This window comes from Denticeps clupeoides, chromosome 6, assembly GCF_900700375.1.
Source record: "Denticeps clupeoides chromosome 6, fDenClu1.1, whole genome shotgun sequence".
NCBI classification, from domain to species: Eukaryota; Metazoa; Chordata; class Actinopteri; order Clupeiformes; family Denticipitidae; genus Denticeps; species Denticeps clupeoides.
In genome coordinates, this window is record NC_041712.1 from 23,638,506 (window position 1) to 23,660,850 (window position 22,345).

The 22,345-nt window shown below is 50.4% G+C and overlaps 2 protein-coding genes across 2 annotated transcripts in view; both read right to left on the reverse strand.

Annotated features, from left to right (window-relative positions):
• spns2 (SPNS lysolipid transporter 2, sphingosine-1-phosphate) overlaps window positions 1-2,772 on the reverse strand; it is a 49,936-nt gene extending 47,164 nt beyond the window's left edge. Inside the window, exon 1 of the mRNA XM_028983207.1 lies at window positions 2,407-2,772. Within this exon, the coding sequence (XP_028839040.1) occupies window positions 2,407-2,638 (232 nt within the window). The 5' untranslated portion in view covers window positions 2,639-2,772. The remainder of the gene's footprint in view (window positions 1-2,406) is intronic.
• Window positions 2,773-14,694: 11,922 nt separating this feature from the next.
• On the reverse strand, window positions 14,695-21,713 carry spns3 (SPNS lysolipid transporter 3, sphingosine-1-phosphate (putative)). Its single transcript, XM_028983299.1, is given in 14 exon segments — window positions 14,695-14,800; window positions 15,650-15,809; window positions 18,530-18,628; window positions 18,697-18,762; window positions 18,843-19,032; window positions 19,111-19,202; window positions 19,204-19,255; window positions 19,328-19,470; window positions 19,668-19,734; window positions 19,909-20,063; window positions 20,149-20,285; window positions 20,412-20,477; window positions 20,551-20,803; window positions 21,448-21,713. Coding segments are annotated over 13 exon segments (1,488 nt in total). The 5' UTR covers window positions 20,774-20,803; window positions 21,448-21,713; the 3' UTR covers window positions 14,695-14,762.
• Between the last annotated feature and the right edge of the window lie 632 nt (window positions 21,714-22,345).

Genomic DNA, 22,345 nt, shown 5'->3' on the forward strand with positions numbered 1-22,345 from the left:
ACTAAGCGCTGTGGCCAGGACAAACCGGCCAGCGCCGCAGACGCCCTGAGGGAGGCGCTAATCCCACGTGGTGCGTAATCCAGATTAAAAAAAAAAACCCGTCTTCCAGGGACAGGTTTGTCGGGGACCCTGAGCGAACTCGGTTATGTTTGGGGGGGGGAGGGGGGGGGGTCAAATCATTTTAAGTGGCGTCCATCTGCACGTCTCAGATGTCGCCTTGAACCCGTAATCCACGTTCTGGAAGGACTTTATTATATTAACCAGACGTTCAACATCAGAGGGTTCCGTCGGTTTCTGCAGCACGTGTCTCAACAACACACACACACACACACACACACAAACATTATTTTATACCGAGCCGAGAACGGGGACACACACACACTTTTGGAAGCCGGACCTCGCGTCCCCGCAGGATCCGGATGAGCCGAGCTGCAGAACGCAGAGCGACAGCTGAGGCCGACACCGCAGACAGCCGGCTCCACACACACACACACACACACACACACAGACGCCCACACACACACACACACACACCACAGATACACACGTGCACGGGGTCCAGACGTCTGGGAGCGTGCTGGGGGTCTTTAGGAATGTGAAAAGTGCAGAAAAAAGGTGTGTGTGTTGCATTTTATAAAAAATTTAAATAAAACACTTCCCTTGTGGTCTCACACTTTTGAACCCACTGCACACACACACACACACACACACACACACACCTCAGAGTGTCCACATGTGGGTCTGGCTGCCAGAAGACAGATTCCCCTGTGTCCAGCTCGCTTGGGAGGGAGCGGGCAGCCAAATTAGAACCTCACTGGCGTCACGCCGCAACATGGACGTCAATTAGACGGCAAGCGGGGGCGAAATTACAGGCGGAGAGGCCCGGACATTCCCAACGCCGCGCTTATTTTCATCCCGGCTCCTGGGCGATCTCCTCAACACCGACGACACCTAAAACTAAGCCTTTTTTCCCAAAGACGACGGCCTTCCGAGGGGAGGGAGGGAAGCCGTGATAAAAATGTATTACCTGCCGGGACACGTGGCGACTGTCAACCACAGTTAAAAAGCGGTCTGATAACAGGTCACCTGCCGCCGCCGCCGCTTATGAGGCTTCGCACCGCAGTGACCCAACCCCAGAGGTCGGGCGCGCTAATGGCCCCCCAAACACAATTCCGGCTGAACCCACCCCCCCAGAACTGCAGAGTGGGTCTCGTTACTGCTTCTGTCTCCGTCCCAGAGTGGTCCACTGTCCCTCTTCGTTGCTGTGACACCCGTTCACCGTGCAACCACATCCCGCTCTGTCCCCATGCACATCACCCACGTGTCACCTCTCCGCCTCTCTCTGCGTCACTCCCCAACTCCGCCGGCTCACATGCATGATTCAGCGGGGGGGACCCGTCAGGTCGTGGGTGGCGGGGTCCCCATCCCAGGGTGCACCTCTCCTCCTCTGCACTCCTCATGTTGGGGACCAACAGCGCCACCGCCAGAACCCCACCCCCACCCCCCTCGCATGTCGGTGTTCATCAAGCGATCCGCACAGTAGGTGCGAGCAGGAGCGTCGGCTCCCCTTTCATCAGAGACACATGATCACATCAGGGGGGACAGCAGGGGACATCAGGGGCGTCTATCCAATTTAAATCTATTTAGATCCATATTATGAAAAATAGTGATTAAAACGCACACATGCACAAAAAACAAAGTGCTCCTGCGTCCAAAGTTGTTGTTTTGGTGTTAGTAGCCTAGCGGGTGACACACTCACCTATAAACCAGAAGACCCGGGTTCGAACCCCACTTACTACCATCGTGTCCCTGAGCAAGACACTTAACCCTGAGTGTCTCCAGGGGGGGACTGTCCCTGTCACTACTGATTGTAAGTCGCTCTGGATAAGGACGTCTGATAAATGCCACAAACGTAAAATGTTTTTTTTTTTAAGTTATAAGCGGCGAAAGCTAATTGGTTAACTGGGGTCCAGTTTCTATGGAAACGCAGCGGACCAAACCTCGTTGTCGGCGAGACCTCCGAACACGACCGGCCGCGATCAGCCGCAGCCTCCCGCACGAACAAATGCCCCGTATCCACGCCGCGCCCCCCCACCCCACCCGTGCCTGCGTAACGTCTCCACGGCGCGGGAGCGCGCGGGGCCAAAGGTCACCCGCGTGCGCTTTTACCGACCCCCCCCCCCCCAAAACATTGTATTTCATGTTTGACGTACCAAAACAACAAATACAAATAAACCGGATCCGGACCGTTATGTCCCTCCCCGGTCCAACTTGGGGACTGCGCCGCAACGGGAGCAATTGCTCATAATGAACTTCTTGTTTTTTTTTATATATCCTCGCATTGTTTAATAAGAGCGATTAAACGGAGGAGGACGGAGGGATGGAGGGGCGCGGGGACCCGCCTACCTGCCACCGTGTACCGGTCCATGTAATTCAGCACGTTGCCCAGACTCAGGATCCCGGCCGCAGCCTTCGGCGAGCGGCAGCGCAGCAGCGCGGCGCGGAACTTGGCTCCGGGCTCGCAGGGGCGGAGGTCGGCGCCGGGCTTGAGGGTGGGCGTCAGGCTGCGGGACAGCGTGCGGACCTCGTCCGCGGCGCCGCAGCCCTCCATCTCGCACCCGTCGCTCTCCACACACATCGTCCGGCGGGGGAGCTCCAGCGCGCCGCGGGGACGCGACGCGGCGACACGGCGACACGGCGAGTTCAGTGGCGGTCCCGCTGGCTCATGTTCCGGCGGCTCGGGCGGCGCAGTGTCGGGCTGCGCGGCTCCGCGACGCGGTTTTCCTCCGGCGGAGCCGCGCAGACGCGGTCGGGGGCGTGGCTTCGGCGTTCGCCCCGCCTCCTCGCCCCGCCCCTGCGGCGCACCTGAGCGTGCGGTCGTGTACGGCCGCCATTCATTCTGATTTATCTCATTTATCGAGCGTTTAATACGCAGCAAAGCCGTATTTTCTTTTCGTTTCGGGGGTTCGATACGGGAGTCCACGTCTTGTAAGAAGCTCGGCCCCACGGACGTGGTCCGGATATTTCCACGTGGCGTGGAAGGGTTCCGCCGGGTTCCGCTGCGTTCTGCTCTCTAAATCTGCCCTGGAACCGAATCGACCTATTTTTTGTTGTTGCTGCTTTGTTTGTTTCGGACCGAACCCGCCGCAGGATAAAGCCGTTCAAGCCGGTTTCTGCTCGAGATTAAAGACGGCCGTTCATTAACCAGGACCAGTGATCCAGTCCGGGAAATAACGACGCGCGTTATCTGCTGTCGGGACCGTCCTGTAGGAAGCAGGAAGGGCAGGACGTGTGTTGCTGGACAAAGGGCACAGTTTGATGAGATTACGCTTCGGCGTCTAAACGGGCCCGGCGCGGCAGTGACGTCGTTACGCGCAGACAGAATCTCACCTTTGACCCCCGGGACACGGACGGACAGTCTTACAGTTGCTTTGTTTGCTTAACTAAAGAAATTAAAATGCCATTAACCACTAGAACCAGGTGTCATCACAGCCAGGTTACCTAAGCAAATGAAAGCGTGGTGGTCCTCACACCGCAGCACGGCACATCGAAATGTGTCCTCTGCTTTTAACCGTCACCCTCGGTTGACGGGGCTTTGCTCGGGGATTTGATCCGGCACCCTTCTGATCACGGGTCCGCTTCCTTGCCTGCCAGGCCTCCTCGGCCCCTTGAACTTTGATGGATTTGGGGGTGGTTACATCACTGATAAATTGTACTGAAAGATGAAACACCGGAACTGGTCCAGGATTTCATTACATTGTTATAAATTAGCGTAATTTACATGAAGATATAAACCAGCTACACGATTTGGCAGAGCAGTTTACGTTTCTATTAACACTAGCTGTGTTGAAAAAAACAATAAAGGGTCTACTTAACTCAGGGACAACTATAGATTATCTATAGGGCCTTTTTGGTATTATTTATGTAAATATATAAAATGCGAAAAACAAGCTACATCAGAAATTTCTCCACTTAACCGTGGCTGTTTTCTGTGCTTTTTTTGGTTGAGTCCTCAACACCATACACTAAATTACTGTTATAATAAACTTGAATTGTTTTATACTATTTATTACATTATAATATATATTGTTTATAGCATTATATATATATTTGTTTTTCTATACCGGGGCAGTGGTGGCCTAGGGGTTAAGGAAGCGACCCCGTAATCAGAAGGTTGCCGAATCCCGATCTGCCAAGGTACCGCTGAGCAAAGCACCGTCCCCACACACTGCTCCCCGGCCGCCTGTCATGGTGCCCGCTGCTCACCAAGGGTGATGGTTAAATACAGAGGACACATTTCGTTGTGTCACCGTGACAGGACAATTATCAGCGGCAAATGACGCCGGTCTTCTCAGGATGGATGACCCAATATTTAAAATGTACAATCTGACCTTTAACCCTCTCATACGCAGCCATGCAGATCCAATGTCTCCTATCAGTGGACATTGTGTGGTCCCATAGAGGACAAAGGTTTTGTGTGGCATGCGCATTTTTGTCGTTTTTTTGTACATTCTTTGTAATAAATCAAAATCATTCATTAGTTAAAGGGCATTGCTGCTATTAGTTGTTACCACCAAATTCAGACAACGCTGCTATAGTTGGTTACAGGCAATGTTATATGTGCTTTATGCTTTTAGAGGAAGGAGCAGTGATTCAAGGTACCCAGATGACAATAAATAGTCGTCCTGTAGTCCTCATCGTCCCCCTCATATGTAATCACCCAGCAGTGTCCCGTCCCACTGCGTGTGTCTGCTAGCAGCTTTAAAGGTAGCACAAAGTGGGGGGGTTGCAGACCCCCTGCCTCCCTCACAGTATCAAAGCACACACCGGTCCCGCAGGGACGTGTGGCGTTGAGGGACAGTGACCCATGGGTGGCCAGCTGAAGGCCTGGACATGTTCTGAGACAGGACGCGACGGGCGACCACCGTGTGCCAGCGAGATGCTGTCACAGGCCGTGGGGGAGGGGAGGGTGCATGTGTGCGCGTGTGGTGACAATGGGTCCCATTGATCGCCTAGCCGCCGTGAGGGACGACACGCGCTATACATATTACACAGAGGAAAAAACTACAATACAAATCCTTATCAGTGTTAATCAGAAATCAATTCATCCCTGACATGCATATCATCTGATACGTCATAAACCAATCGTGAGCTCTGATTGACATCAGAACAGGCCTGGACCGACGCCGGCACCACACTGTTAGAAAAAGAAGGTGCGTGAGCGTTTCCCTTAAGAAGCATTTCCTGACCATTATGACAGAGCATATGTGCTTAATATGATACATACTGGGAATAATTTGCAGCGGCAGTTTGTAGCTCGGGATCTGTGGCGCCTTAATGCAGAAGACCACCAGAACGGACTTTTTTCTTTTTTTTCCCCTCTTTCAGAATACATACGTTGTCCCCGGTTTCCAGCTTGAGGTCAGACATAACATGATGGATTTCAGTGTCAGTTTCAAAGAACTAAAACCAAAAGAACGTGTGCAGTTTGCAAGCTGAAGGACAAAAAAATAAATGAGATGAATAGTCATGATATATATATATATGTGTGTGTGTGTATTTAAAAAAAAAAATATATATATATATATATATATATATGTGTGTGTGTGTGTGTGTGTGTGTGTTTATATATATATATATATATATATATGTGTGTGTGTGTGTGTGTGTGTGTGTATATGTGTGTGTGTGTGTGTGTGTGTATATATATATATATATTTTTTTTTTTTTTTTTTTTTTAAGCTTTGAGCCTGCTGAGCTCCGTTGTACAAATGAAGCTGAAAGCGGGCAGAGTGGGTGTGCTTGCTTGTGGGGTTTAAGGGTGCCAAGCGAGGTGCCAGCCAGCTGGCTCCACCGAACTCGGAGCCTGAGGAAGGGGGCTTTGCCGTGAACCCAGCACCCCTTCCAGCACAAATGGTGTCGGCCTCTTCCACCATGCCAGGTTACGGCAGTCAGCATTCAGCTCATTTCGAGTGTGTTAGTGCTGCAGACGTTGGCAAAAGTGGCACCGACAGAAAGTAGTGACATTTATGTAGTGATATTTCAGTGTTTAATATTATATTCAGTAAACGAGTGCAAAATGGACCCAAGTCGGCGGCGAGTCTGGCTTTTAGGCCCTCATTCTGTTCTGCGGGGACGGATGAATGGATTGAAAGAGAGGGACGCTGGCAGCCTCGGGTCCACGGGCTTTTTAGCTGTCAGAGGACGTCAGGGGTGGAGTGGTGAATGGCCTCTGACTCAGCTGAAATGGCCCGAGCGCAATAAAGAAACGGGGACCCGGGTGGACGCACCGGCTGCGGGTGGGGAAGAAAAGACTCTCTGGTCTCCACCTTCTTCCACCGCCTGCCGTCCCCTTTTTTCCTCTCTGCCTCTGTGCCCTGAGCGCTTGTCATTCTGGTCGTGTGCCGGCGCTGTCGTCGCTCCATTCAGTGGGTTCCCGTGTCCGTCTTCCCTCGCGCCACCGTGGGTGTGTGTGCACGCGTTTTGCCGGACCGGGGCGGCGTCCCTCTCCTCCTGATTTCTCTTGGCAGCCTCCCCGTCTGCCTCCCTTCCTGCAGAGTCCTGCCCTGGTGCAGGACGGGAGATAACCCCGCTATCCTCCCGCAGCTTGCCGTCTGCGGGACGATAAGTGGGGGCCCTTTAAAGCCAGTTCACGCACGTGTCAGTTTAAATGTCCCACCGCCGCATGGATCTGTCACGTTCTAATCGTTCTGAACACACTCTGAGTTCTGCACGTGTTTCCGTGTGAACCATGGGAGTCCCTGTTATCACTTGTCACTAGGCAGCTTTGCGAAGTTTTGGCCATAAAAACCTGAAAGAACCCAAGATGACACCAGTAAGAATATCCTGGAGAACAGTAACTGATAAAGTGAATAAAGTGAAGTGATCGTCACATGTGATAAACAGCAGCACAGCACACGGTGCACACAGTGAAATTTGTCCTCTGCATTTAACCCATCACCCTGAGTGAGCAGTGGGCAGCCATGACAGGCGCCTGGGGAGCAGTGTGTGGGGACGGTGCTTTGCTCAGTGGCACCTCAGTGGCGCCTTGGCGGATCGGGATTCGAACCGGCAACCTTCTGATTACGTGGCCGCTTCCTTAACTGCTAGGCCACCACTGAAATTAATAATTAAGACACATATTTTCATATTTCCCTCCATTCTCTGCAATCCTAATACCCTTATGCACAGGGTGTGTCAGAGGGCGTGTCACACGCCCACTACCATGGCCCCACTACCACGGCCCCAACATTTTATATTTGTTTCTGACTTCCTGGATTTGAGCTGAACATCCTCTGAGATCCTGCCGGCCCTCCGGCATGCTGAGCTCCGTCCCGATTGGCTCCTCCGGGGACCCCAGATAAGAACCGGGCTCCTGTCACTTGCTGTTCGTCAGCGGCGTTTGCTCTTGTCTGAATGGCCGTTGTCCTGCTTTTTCGTGAGTGATCAAGCTCATCCACGCCGCTCTCAGCAAGGACTGCTGCGTCCATTAAAAGACACGAACAGCCAAACACCGTAATCAGTTTCGACGAATTGTGGGAAAAAACGTGGACTGGGTGGGAAAGCGCCGGGTGTTGTTTTAACCAGCTGTTTACACTCGCCTATGAAGACCCAGGTTCGAATCCCACTTACTACCACTGTGTCCCTGAGCAAGACACTTAGCCCTGAGTGTCTCCAGGGGGGGACTGTCCCTGTGACTACTGACTGTAAGTCGCTCTGGATAAGGGCGTCTGGTGAATGGCGTAAATGTAAATGTAGCGGCTGCTACAGACCACAGTATTGCAAATATTGCAAGTATACAGTGAACCAATATGCAAATATTGCAAACATAACCAAATATTACACTTTTGTGTTTTTAACATAAAATATGTGTAACAGGTAACAGGGGTGAAGGTGTGCAAATGTTTAAAGTGAAAGTAAAGTGAAAATCGTGCAAGATTCTGGGGGGGTCTTTTATTTAGATCTTTTATTTAGAGTGACACTGGATCGGAGAGGAACTCAGTCAGCTCTGTGTCCTGTGCTAGAAAGTAAGATTGATTGCGTGTCTTTATGTGCTGAACGCAAAAGTAAAAAAAAAAAAAAATGACCTGATTCCTTCATCCCGTTTTTAAACGCAGGACTTTCATTGGACGAGCGCCAGTTCGTCACCGCGGATCTTCTGGAAATGTTTCCTCGTGTATAAAAACGCCGACGAGGGGTTCGGCTCTGCACCTGCATGTCACCACAAAGACTTGCTTCCCTGTTCTCGTGGCCACCCAGCACAGAGAGCACTCTGGGTCATCGCTGTGGCCGAGCACCCTTCTGTGCTGACCTCGCTGACCCCTGACCTTCCCTTATTTTAGAGTGTGACTGTGAGGTCCGGCCACAAGGAACACGATAGACCTTTGTGAAGAATGGAAAGTGAAAAGAAAAGAATGCTCGGGACTTTTAAACTGAACACTCCTACGCCTACTGGAGCTCATGAAGAGCTCTTTTCATTTTTAAATCACAGCAGTTTGATTGGACAGAATCATTTCTTTTTTTTTTTTTATTTCCGACGAGTGGGGACGAGTGCCCCTGCACCTGTCCTTGCACGGACCGAGTCCGACGTCTCCCTCGTATGAGAATTCCCCAAATGTCAGTGAGACTAAATTTAGTCTCCAGGTTCGAGTCTTTTTTATCTCCCAATTCAATTATTTATCAAACGGCCCCGTCCCCAATCTGACTCCAGGTTTCGGGACATCGGTCTCTGAGGAAGTCCGCGCGGCTCGTCGGCAGACTTTAAATCAAGTTCCTGGCTCTGAGCTGCCGGTCGACGCCGATGTGATGTTAACAGAGACCAGGAGCGCGGCGGAGGCCAGACGTCTAACACACAAACATATACACAGTGTTGATCATGGATGTTCGGACGCACCTACTCTGTGCCGCTTGTGGATACTAAAATGGAGCAATTTTGAAGAATCCAATGCAGGAAACATATCAGGAGAAAGTGAAGTGTGATTGACGAGTCTGTTTTTTCAGAGTCACCTCTTTTTACCTTCATGGCTGCTTTCTTCTCTATTGTCATCATCAAAAGCCGCTTGATGAAATGCCCCTTAACATGAGTAGATAAGAAAGAAAGTGTAAAGCTTATTATTAAGACATGGTCCTTAGAGTTATGATTGATTGACAGGTGAGTGTAGTCATGTTTAATTACTTTTAAATGACAACAACACTTACCTTTTAATGTGCACTGTGCATCAGTGTTCACGTCACATATACATATTACCTGACCTTATTAGAAAGATATAATAATAATGTGTATTGAGTTGCTGTGTGTGTGTGTGTGTGTGTGTGTATATATATTTATTTATTTAAATTTATACACACAGACACCTATATATACATATGTTATATATATGTTATGTTAGCTTTTGTGGACCCATGTTGAAGAGTCTGAATCGCCTCCCTCCTTCTCGTCTCACATGTGTTGGACTTGCAGGAAGTTCATTGTCTCTTAAACACTGGAGGACTTTCTTCTAACTACAGAACCTGTGGTGGAGCTTTTTGATGTCCTAAGCACATAATCCTCCTGACAAATAAAGCAAGCCTGGGCGGGGCAGCTGTCAGTGGCGCCACGTGCAGGACATGTGCTGGGCCCGGAACTGGACCCCCGGTGTCCGTCCAGTCAGAATAAGCAGTGAAATACTACCGCTGACTACTACGCCCAGCCAAACATTCAAACCTAACCGAGCGCTGCCAAAGCGCTTTCTGAACACTTGTCCTGAACAGAGGAAGAAATTCCGTCCAAAGGAACAGACGTCTAACTAGCGTCAGTGCAAAGAAACTAAATAGAACCAAGTGATAGTCCAACATAAGAAGGAGAGGAGGACAAATTCCGGGCCAAAACATTGCCAAAACTTCAAAAAATGTCACATATGGTACTTTACATTCATAATCACGCCATTTACCAGACGGCCGTTAACCAGAGTGCCTGACAATCAGCGGTGACAGAGGGACAGAGACACTCAGGGTTAAGTGTCTTGCTCAATGGTAGTAAGTGGGTAGTAAGTGGGGCTTGAACCTGGCTTGTAGGCTTGAAGTGAAGTGACAGTGACGTGATTGTCATTGTGATACACTGCAGCACAGCACACGGTGACACAGTGAAACGTGTCCTCTGTATTTAACCGTCACCCTTGGTGAGCAGTGGGCAGCCATGACAGGCGCCCGGGGAGCAGCGTGTGGGGACGGCGCTCAGTGGCACCCTGGCGGATCGGGATTCGAACCGGCAACCCTCTTACCCCCCACTTATCCACAAGGCTTCTGACATTCCCAACTTTCCTCCGGTTTGCCGCTCCGTCCTTTAGGCGGGGAAAGGCGGAGCGGGCCGGCCCCGTATTTTTAGCCGCCGGCTCTTTGTAATTACCCTGCAGTGGTTGCGAAGCGGCCCAGAACGCCGCAGCGGGCCGCAAGGATCCGGAGCAGGAATGCTAAATACACGCGCCGCGGGACACTTTCGGCCTGTGTGATTAAACGTTGGCTCCGTTCTTGCGGGTCGGAACTTTCCCTCGCTCAGCACAAACAGCTCCGGTCGCGGCTCTCGGCCCAACTGCGTCCGGTTTCCACGAGCGCGCTTTCAACAAACGGAGCGGCCCGTTGCCGCGAAAAGCCGGCGCGCGTCGCATCATTCTAAAAATAGCGCAGAGGCGTGAATTTAAGAGCGTTAGCACGGAACCGCCTTCCTGCAGACACAGCCCGGCGTGGAATAAACACCCTTCCTCTGCCGTGGCTGCTGTGCGCACCGTCCAGAAGACGGGGGGCCTTTAAAATAGACACCGACGCTGGCGCGGCCTCAAATCGGCAGAAGACAGCCGGCGTGATGTAACAGCGCCGCGGTGACGTCACGGCCCCCGTGGCCCAGCTGGGGGGAGATAAGACGGGCAGCGCTGCCTGCCTGCAGATAAAGGGGGGGGCCATCCTGCCCTCGGCGTCTCTTATCGGGCCCGGGCGGCCCTTCGCGTCCCCGCCTGGCGACTCTGAATGTCAGAGCGCTGCATGATGCACGAAGGCGAACGTGCTGCATGCAGCGATGCGGCCAAAAGCGAGCGTTGCAGGCGACGTACTGAACGTCGTTTAGGCCCCGTCCGAACACGAATGCGGGACTGTGACCCCCCGTCTAGCTCTCCTGGTTCCCCGGTCTCGCCGTTTCATTAGAAATGTGCAGCGCAGCGAGGAGCTCCTGTAGCTGCTGCAGTACGCCATTGTGTGCACCGCGCGCACCGCGTGCTGTGCTGCTGTGTGTCACAACGGCAATCGCTTCACTTTAAATTGCATGCAGGACGCGTTTGGGGTTATAGGTCAGGTGGGAGGTTGGGCTGATACCAAAAAAAAAAGCCACTTTGCCGTCCACGCGGAAAAAAGAACTTGACTCTGAAACCCGTTTTAGGAAATAACGGCGCTTCTGTGTGGACACAAGACCGACTGGGATTGAAATTTCCGTGTTTTAGAGTAAAATGTGTGGACAGGGCCCTTGTGCGTAGATGAACGACCCGCCCCCGTGATGGACTGACACTCTGTCCAGGAGATATTTTGCCTTTAGATTGTGCTCGCGTTCAAAATGTATGGATGGATAATTTGCTATTAACATTCAATTGATGTTCAGATAAGCAAATTATGGGCAAATATACGCTAGTAAAATGTTACGACTATAAAGGAAGCATTTTTAGTTGACTAGTACAGGCTAGTAAATCATCTGCGTGGAACAAAAGGCACTGAACGTATGCATTTAAATACACTCAAGAAGTGGCTCAAATCCCAACAACATGCACAGTCCAGACAAGCACGTGTGGAAAGATCTGAGCGCCGTGTGGAGCAACACAGCCCATCAAACGCACAGCCTGTCCAAAACACCAAACAGAATGGCGAAGCAGAGCCGCGTTCGGGGCGGGTTGGGATGGGGGGGGGATACAGCTTTTCAATATTTTAAACGGTTCCCGCGGGAACGCGCTACGTGCCGTAAATGATTCTTTTTTCCACCCTGAACAATGGTCAAGGTGAGACGACTGAGGGGCGAGTGCGAGACTGCGGATATGAACTTGTGCGCCTGTGCATGTATGTGGAATGCGTTAATGCGGAATGCTTCCCATTCCTGGAGTAAACATGGTCTCTCGCCCTCTCTCTCTCTCTCTCCCTCTCTCTCTTTGGCTGCTTTGGCCCGACTCGCGTCTCGGCATCGATCGGCCTCTGAAAATGCATGTGCCATTGTGGCAGCTTCCTGCAGGCTCTCCAGCCAAACAGGGGAAGCGCACCGGCGCTGAGATAAAAGCTGTGGCGAAACGGGGGGCGCACAATGCCCATTGTGTACTAATTACGGGTCACGGCGTCACGTGGCGGAATGTTTTCCACTCGGGCCTCGCGTCCCGTGTGCTTTTAGGGGCACGGGCGTTCCTCCTCTGGCCGCCGCCGAAGAACAAACGCGAGGCCGGAAATTTCCGAGCTGAAGGTTAAAACAACTTGGGAGCGAAAAGAACGCGGCGGTCGGGCCTGGCGGAGGAAGATTTCTCCGACAAACAAGTAAAAATGTGTGACAGTGACATCGGCATGTGACCTTGACCTTTTCCTCCGAGCAGCTCCCCACTTTTTTTTTTTTTGTTTTTTTTTTTTTGTTGCTGCTAGCAACTTCGTGGGTGAAAGTGTTATTTTTACCCTGGCCATGCCAGCGCCATGAGTGGCTTCGGCCAATCACGTCTCTCCGCTGACGGAGATCGCGCCGCGCTCGCGCCGTGACCCCCGACACCCCTGTAAGGTGAGCCCCTGGTGCATCTGCACACACGATGACAGGCCGCGCTCGGCCGGCTGTGGCGTGACTCGGAGCAGCTGGCCGCCGGGGTGCGACGCGTGATTGACAGGCCCCCTGTCAGTCTTCGGCGTGTGAACGCCGACCGCGTCCGGCGGCTAGAAATTCTGCCCGCTCCCTCATCCGTTAAAGGATCCCGAGGCTCTTTGGGAGGCCTGCGTGTGTGTCCATGCACGTCTGTGTGCTGCACGAACAGAAGAGAATGAAATGGATGTCATTTGTTAACAGGTTTGTGACTGAAAAACCAATTTAGGGGATACACAGCAGCACAGCACACAATGAAATTTGTCCTCTGTATTTAACCCTCACCCTGGGGAACAGTGTGTGGGGACGGTGCTTTGCTCAGTGGCACCTCGGCGGATCGGGATTCGAACCGGAAACCTTCTGATTATGGGGCCGCTTCCTTAACCGCTAGGCCACCACTGGAGCTTAAAAAAGGGGCGGGACCATTCTAAACATCAAGGTCCCAGCTAGGCGATGGTGCCTTGACGTACCGCTTTGGTGTGCCTAATAAAGCGGCCAAGGACATTATTCTAGGGGGACCAGGCAGTAAAGATGAATGATGCCAGTTACAAGCTGAGACCATCCGAACGGAATGGTCGTGATGGCTCAGCATTAGGCCAGAGAACTGCTGACATCCGTTTTTAATTAGTTGCCCCGATAAGCTAATAATGTCAGTGATTTCAATATTACACGGAAAAAAAAAAACTGCACCAATGTAAGAGCCGGCCTGTAATTGCCTTTATCGCATGTGCTAATTAGCCAGATGGCTTAGTCTGCCCCCCAGGCCTAATGATGGTGCCGGGTGTACAGAGAGCCAGAAACTGTCAACACAGCTTAAAAAAAGGGGTCACAGAGGCCCCAAAAAAATTTATCGGCAAAAATGCCCAAGTGGCCCTCGTAAACAATGCAGCAATTAAGCGCCTCTGGCCAGTGATGGGAGGGACGCTTGATGGAGGAGGGACTTTTGTGGTGTTGCGCTGCCACCGTGTGGCCGATTACTGCAACTGCAGCGCCAGAGATTTCAGAAATATGGCAGCCAATAAGCATAACATTAAAATGGCTTTTAATGGGTTATAAGGCTTAACGAGACAGAATAGTTTGAAGCATTACAGCTGATTATAATGCTATGCTGTTGATTTTCTTAACATCTGAAGACCTTGATTAAAAATTTGGGCTACGTGCTGCTTTCAGACTATTTATATATTTTAAGTGACAATCATTGTGACACACTGCAGCACGGCACACAGTACGCACAACGAATTGTGTTCTCTGCATTTAACCCATTACCTTAGTGAGCAGTGGGCAGCCATGAAAGGCTGCAGGGGAGCAGTGTGTGGGGACGGGACCTTGATCAAGGGGACCTCAATGGTGCCTTGATGGTCAATGCTGGTCAGTCTACTGATCCAGTTGGGTATACTGGATGACTGGTCATTTCCACATTGCTGCCTCCCTGTATTGTATTATAGTGAAGGTATTTTACACATCAGCATTACACCACAATTCTCACAGAGAGTGTAAGTGTTGTAGAAATTTCCCTCATACTACAATAAGGGGCCATTTTTGGGGGTCAGTAGTAGTTGATTTTGGACTGTGGGTATACTGCACTATATTTATTATCTCCTGTTAATGATATTTATCATCTCCTATTAATTATCTTCTTGGGGTACATGTGACAATGGGGCCTCATTGTCAAACAAACTGGGCCTCATTACAAATAAGACAGTAGAGAAGTAGCACTTCCTTCTGGTGTATATGAGACACCCACAATTTCAGTCAGTTAGTACCTTTGTCTCTTTATTAATAAAAATGCTAAATGTGTGGCCAGTGTGAGTGTGGGATGCAGCACCACTACAAACGCCAGGTTGTCAGGTGTGAAACCTTTTTTTTTTTTTTTTAAATGTAGTCCAGCTTTCCAATTTATCACAATGCTGCTCTGCTTCTGAACTCAGGTCCTCGCTTCCACGTCGGGATTTGGATCATGCCCTGTAAGCATAAGATGGAAAACGGCGAGGTGGTGACACTGGCTTTGCAAAAAGTCCAATAACAGTGCAGGGTTTCAGTTTCACTGTTGCCTCTGCGGAATGGCACAAAGATACCAATCAGCGACAGGAGCTGACGATAACCACATCTGCAAGGGCATGCGAAGTCTCGTTGCACCAAAAAAGCGACCCGTCTATCCCCCGGTCTCCGCTTCTCTAACCTGATTAGGCAGCCGAGACACGCCCCCTGCCCACAGAAACGCCGGCAGAAACTCCCCGGCTGTGTCTGAGAACCCGGAGACTGGAGCTCGACAAAGGCCATCTTTGTCTTGAGACGGGTCCTGAGGAAGCCTGACAATGTGCATGTGGGCTCTGACACAATTTTGTGTGCTTCTCTACCCAAGCTAATTGGGAATAGTGGCCAGGACTTGCCTAAAAGAAATCTCACTGTTTTTATGAACCTTTTGTAAAAATAATGCAAAGAAGCTGAACTGCCTGGCTGTAAAAGTCAAACTGAAGAGATTGCCATTGCGATACACAGCATCACAGCACACGGTGCACACAGTGAAATGTGTCCTCTGCATTTAACCCATCACCCTGAGTGAGCAGTGGGCAGCCGTGACAGGCGCCCGGGGAGCAGTGTGTGGGGACGGGGCTTTGCTCAGTGGCACCTCAGCGGCACCTTGGCGGATCGGGATTCGAACCGGCAACCTTCTGATTACGGGGCCGCTTCCTTAACCGCTGCCCCTGTAGGCCACCACTGCCCCTACTGAATATGCTTTATATTCAGAAATGGACCTGCGCATCTGTAAATACAATGACATGAGAAGTGTGGGCCCATGCAGAGGCGTACCTGCAGTCAGAATTTCAGCCGTCTTCCGGTCGTTCTTGATGTAGAGCGCGGCCATGAGGAAGAACAGCCCCCCCAGAACCCCCACGAAGGGGCAGAGGAAGAAGCTGTACTGAAGACTGCGGAAGCTCTGTTGCTCGTACTTATTCAGCGCATCTGAGATCTGCCGAGAAGATTTCTGTTTTAGTTTGATTATTGTGCACACATCTGTGATAAAAAGGTCGAGGAAAAAGATTCTAATCTGTGTCAAAGTCTGCAGTTAAGCAATTCCCTCCAGGAGCATTAAAGTCTGATTCTTTTTTAGCTTGTTTAAGTTTAAAACACATTTTGTCATTGCACAATCATACTTACAAAATGCCATAAAAGAACAGAATATTAAAAGGTAGTAACATAAAAGAAGATATAATACAAAATAAATACAAATCTGTAAATGAGTGTGCAAAACAATTCAAATGGGTGGGGTAGCTTTATCTCTGGTGTGAATTGTAGTATAATGTGATGTAGTAGCAGCAGAGTAGATGCAGTGTGTATGTTGCAGGTTATGTATGAGTTGAGTGAGGTACCGTACTGGTGTGAATTGTAGTATAATGTAGTGTAGTAGCAGCAGAGTAGATGCAGTGTGTATGTTGCAGGTTATGTGTGAGGTAGCGTACTGGTGTGAATTGTAGTATAATGAGATGTAGTAGCAGCAGAGTAAATGCAGTTTGTATGTTGCAGGTTATGTATGAGTTGAGTGAGGTAGCGTACTGGTGTGAATTGTGGTATAATGTAGTGTAGTAGCAGCAGAGTAGATGCAGTGTGTATGTTGCAGGTTATGTGTGAGGTAGCGTACTGGTGTGAATTGTAGTATAATGAGATGTAGTAGCAGCAGAGTAGATGCAGTGTGTATGTTGCAGGTTATGTATGAGTTGAGTGAGGTGGTGTACTGGTGTGAATTGTAGTATAATGTAGTGTAGTAGCAGCAGAGTAGATCCAGTGTGTACGTTGCAGGTTATGTATGAGTTGAGTGAGGTGGCGTACTAGTGTGAATTGTGGTATAATGTAGTGTAGTAGCAGCAGAGTAGATGCAGTGTGTATGTTGCAGGTTATGTGTGAGGTAGCGTACTGGTGTGAATTGTAGTATAATGTGATGTAGTAGCAGCAGAGTAGATGCAGTGTGTATGTTGCAGGTTATGTGTTAGTTGAGTGAGGTGGCGTACTGGTGTGAATTGTAGTATAATGTAGTAGCAGCAGGGTAGATGCAGTGTGTATGTTGCAGGTTATGTATGAGTTGAGTGAGGTAGCGTACTAGTGTGAATTGTAGTATAATGTAGTGTAGTAGCAGCAGAGTAGATGCAGTGTGAATGTTACAGGTTATGTGTATGAGTGCTATTGCCTGGTTGTAGAAACTGTCCTACATTCTGTCTTTTTTGACCTCAGCGCCCTGAATGTCCTGCCAGAGGGCAGCATCTGAGACACCCTCTGTTGAGTGTGTGCGGTCTCTGCAGCCTGCCTACTTGAGACAGCGGCTGATGTAGACGTCCTTTAGGGAAGGAAGCGAGTGACCAATGACTTTCCCTGCGGTGGTGATGACCTTCTGCAGTGACTACTCGCCTGCCATCGTGCAGTTCGAGTACCACACAGTGATGCAATATGTCAGCAGGCTTTCACTGGAGCAGCAGATGGAAAGGGGAAGGCCGATGTCTAGTGACTTTCATTTTGTTTGCAGTGGGTTAGATGTTGCCTAGGCCTCTTTGATGCCTCTTTTCAGATTGGCTGTGGGTGTGCCGTACTGCGCTCCATCACCAGAACTGAAAGCGGTGTTGCGTTGTTTCAGCAGGTTTCTGGTTTGAGAAAGTCCTGGTGTTCAAACACACTCCAGTCTGTGCTCTCAAAGCAATCCTGCAGCTGAAGTGTCATGTCCTCCAGGGACATTTTTACAGTCTTAAATGTTTGGGGAACTCTCTTCCTTACTGTGCTTGAATCGGGAGCAGGGACATGTGAGGGGACAGGCCCAGATGGGGTAAGGGTTCAGCTCTGTAGCCACCCTGGATGTCGCTATAGGTTTTATCGCCAACTCTGGTGGCATTTTCTGATCAAATACGTAACATTCTGCTGAATACTTTCTACTTTTAGATTATTTTCTTCAATTGCACACCATTCAGACACCAAGATCCAATTTCAGCCTAATGGGACGAGTCTCAGAAAACCCGTAATTTAAAAATACAACCCCCATTGCCGTGTTCGTCTTTACACTAGACAATCGGCAAGACGGCAGGCGAAAACGAGAGGAAGCGACAACTGTTTTATCTGATCTATTTAGGACGCCAAACAGAGCCTCTTTTGTCCCTCTCCAGTTTGTTGTCTTTAATTTGTCCTCACTGAACACATTCAGCAAATGGTAAATGGCGTTTCTATTCTGTCTGTTGGTAAGAGAAATGTCTGTTTGGCCCTTTGCACGGCTGCTTTTTTATTTTAACCCTCCAATCGTGCTTCAGAGCCCATGCGTTTTAACTCTTAACACAATGCGCTTCTGTTTGAGTGAAAGGATGCGCGTCCTCTGCGAGAGGAGTCGCCGAGGCCGAGATAACAATCCCCCGGGCCGATATCATCACACCCTACACCGCTCACCGCTGTCGCATTCTCGCGGCAGCCGCTGTAGGTGCATCACATGTTTTATCTCGAGCGAAACATCGACTTGGTCTGCTCCGGGAATTTGGGGCCGACCTACTCGTTTAACACCAGACGTGCCGTGCTGCTCTGCCGATCGCCATTTGCAGAGGAGCAGCAAACTTTGCCTTCAACTCGCCACAAGAAGTGTATGGACCAGTTGGTGTGCAGCTTTAAAAATGCACGGCTCGGTTAACAAAAGCATGAAAAGAAGCGGGGCTCTGAAGGCCTTACCATGCCCAGCAGATACGGGCTCCCTGCGTCCCCAAGCAGGTGGCAGACCATGATCTGGAGGGCTTCGGCTGTGGCTCTCCTCGTGGGCACGACAACGTACTGAAAGGTGCAGCGGAGGGGTCAGCGAGTCTCTTTTATTCTGCGAAGGCCTAGCGGCAGACATTTACCAGCAGTATGTCGGCGAGAATGGCCCAGTTCAGGGACAGCAGCGTCTCACCGATGGCGATGAAGGTCTGGACGAAAGAAGGAGAGCGAGACACGTCATTCGCCGCAAGGTTTGTGGCGCGAGTCGAACGGAGGGTGCGGAGCTCACGTATGTCGCTGCGATGCTGTTGGACGCCAAAAGGATGGCGAGGAAGAAACAGGGCGCAGACGAGAGCATGCCCACCGCGCAGATGATGGGGTCAGCGTTGGCCACCCTGTCCCGCAGCCTGCGTGAGATCCAGGTGCCCACGGCCACACCCACGATGCCCGTCGCCACGGTGATCAGTCCAAATATGAAACTACTGCGAGGAAGAGCAGGGCAAATCAGACGCTGCACTTAAAACAAGCTTTCAGAAGAAAGCGGGCACCAGATGGACCTGTTATTGGAGTCGCTCGAGCAGCCGTTCATCTTCATGTTCATGTTCTGGGCCAGACACAGAAACAGCGGCGTCCAGAAAGCTAAGGCCCCCCGTGACGAAAGCCATGGCCGTAACCCCCAGAGTAGACCACACAAACGTCCGACTGGAGAAGGAAGCGCAGTCAACACATGCAGTGGATCTCAGCGTGGATAAATGTGGCTGTGATCTGACCGACTTCTTCAGGAGGTATCTGACGTCTTCACAGTAGGAGGTTTGCTCCATGTGGACGCCCTCTTTAGAGTCTGCAGCTCCTCGTGGGGGGTTGGGGATGAAAATGAGGAGCAACAGAAGACCCACAGAGCCCAAGATGGGGTTCAGCTGGAAAAGATCACCGCCACAACGATGAGGGAATTAGAGAATCGGGGAAAACTGATTCAGATACATCACTGTGGAAGGCTGATTGGACCATAAATGTTCCTTAGAACTTTGGTTCTCAAATTGTGGTAATATTCACAGCGGCTGTGTCAATATTATTCTCATTATCATGAGCCTTAGAACCTCATAGAATTCCTTACCCTCAAAGCCCAACGCCAGTCTCCTGTAGCATTGGCAATTTTGGATCCTGCAATGTATCCAAGGCCACTGCGTGGAGATGGGTTTAAATTGCATATATAATAAGATGCCTTTTTTTTTATCTTACAAAACATAGGTTTGTGTATATTTACTTGAACACACGCCGAGTTGAAACTAAATAAATATTACAGAAAGCTCCCATAAGAGTACAAAAGACAGTGAGGTGATCTGAAGGCCCTATACCTCCCCACCGGGATGAAGATGTAGAAGTAGGAGATCATAAGCGTCCTTTTTGTGCCAGTGAAGAGGTCCCCGATGATGGTGGGCGCGATGGTCGAGTAGCTGGCTTCTCCTGTGCCAATCAGAGCCCTCATGAGCACCAGCAGCCAGAAGTCCTCCTGAAATGACATGAAGCGCCCTGCACGTGTCCTAGATGCATGGTTGGACGTTCAAGTTTGGTTGTGGACCCAGAAATGTCCTCACCTCTCTGGCGATGAATGAGCTGCCCAGCGTGGTCACGAGCCACACGCTAAGTCCAACGACCATGATCAGCTTCCTGTTGTAGCGGTCGCCAAGGTAACCGAAGACGGGCGCCAGCAGCATGAAGCTGCAGATAAAAACTGTCAACACGTTGAGATTATCAGCAGGGGAACGGTGTGGCGAACGCCGCGAAGAGTCGCGCTATCGGCAGCTCTGAAGTTGCGTCGGTGTGTGCAGGCCGGTTCCGGCGCAGGGGAGGTTTGCACCTGTTTGCAGCAGTCCAGACGTGCTGTTGTTTATGCCGAAGAACGTCTGGATTCTGCTCAGAACGCCTGCAAGAGTGTTGAACGAGGTCAGGAGAGTTGAACGAGATGCCGGGCGCGGCGAGGCCAAACTCGGGCGCACCTGCGATGGTGTAGCGGTCCATGTAGTTGAGCAGGTTGACGTAGCAGAGGACCGCCACTGCAAGGTGTGCCCGTCGGGGCGAGATGGCCGCCGTGTGGGAGGAGGGGCCCATGTCGAGTTGCGCGCCGGCCACCGAGCCGTACCGCGAGACCCTGGACAAGTGCCGGACCAGGCCGGCTTTCTCGGTGCCCGGATGGGCGGCAGCTGGGGCCACGTCCTCCATGGCCAAAAACCCGGGTTCACAGTCCTGTCTCTGGAAAGAAAAAAAAACGGAGGTGAAATCAAGTTCGTGTGGCTGAGGCTCCTCTCGCAATGTTCTCGCAATGTGGTGCCGTTGCACAACTAAAGAAAACAGGCATTTCACGTCTTATATCGCTGATATGGTCCCTATATCAGCGATATAAGAGTATCATCAGGACGCTTAACAGACTGGAAAAAACTGAAAGATCTCAGTATGGAAGTGATACGCTAGCCTTTTTTTTAATAGAAAATTATAGTCAGTGGACCCCGCAGTTCCATAAAATGCAACGTCTCCACAGGAGATGTTTCCGCACTCAACGCGTTCAAAGCCCATTCGCCCGGTTCTCTGGGATAAATACCACCGCTCGTCTTCATCCTACCCTTGAAGAAAGGGCTGCGTTGGACCACTGCGCACGAGGAGCAAGACAACGCCACAGTTGTCGCAGCGATGAGAAATGCCTCTGCATTAGATTCACTAATCCACAGAGCTGGACCGTCTCTGAGTGACGTTTGGATTTTCCGAGTGACGTTTGCCCCCTTAAAATAAATTACTTCAGGCAGGGAGAAAAAAAACTGGGTTTGAGTTACATCAAACTGCATCAAAAAGCCACCAGGTCGGATGAATCAGTTCCAACGATAAAGAAAAATGTTACGTACATGTTGTTTCAGAGGTCTGTGTTTTAACGCCTCCCTCTGCCCATGGCTTCGGCGGCCTCCTCTGCTTTTCCCCGGACCTAGCCAAGTGATGGCGCCACAAGGGTCCAGCGCGCTGCAGAGCTCGTGAGAACTCGCTGCGAGTCGATCGCGCAGGCGACTTATCGAGTTAGAGACGGACCCAGCCCCTTTCAGCAGCAAGTCACACGCTTCAACAGTTCCCCACTGTGACGTCGTTTTTTTGAGCGCAAGCCAGCAGCAGTTTTACTTTTTTTTTCCTGCCTTAACTCTTTGTGATCAACCCCCCCCAACACACCCACACACACACACACACACACACACACACTTGAGCCCCAGAGCTGCAAGACCTTTGCAACAGAGAGCAAAGTGAATCTTTCTCAATGTGCCTCTTGCAAGCCTGGTGCAAGGTGCAAATGGGATGTAAACCTTATTCACACTTGTCTTCTCTATAGAATATGTCGATCTTGGCCTCATAATACTGTGTCTCTTACTGTTATCACTGTGAATGTGCACGCCATGAATGGTAAACTCACACAGTGACCTGGGTGGAAGATTCAGTTCCCAGCTCATCCCAGCTCGAGTCGAGACGCCCCGGCGTGCCTTCCAGGTCTACTGGTCTTTCCGTGTGGATCCGTAAATTTCCCACTTGTCTAATAAAGGATCTAATAAAGGATCATCTTATCTCTTATCTTCCGAGTAACTTCTGTTTGTTAAATAAACACTCTTCTACCAAGTTCAAAGGTTTCACAAAGAATGAATTTATTGTAACAAAATACTGCAGAATTAATACAGGTAAAAAAATTAAGCTTTACAACACCTTAGGGGCAATAGTCCCTGCATATGTACAGATTTTAAAAAGTGCTTTGAGAGTATGAGAGGA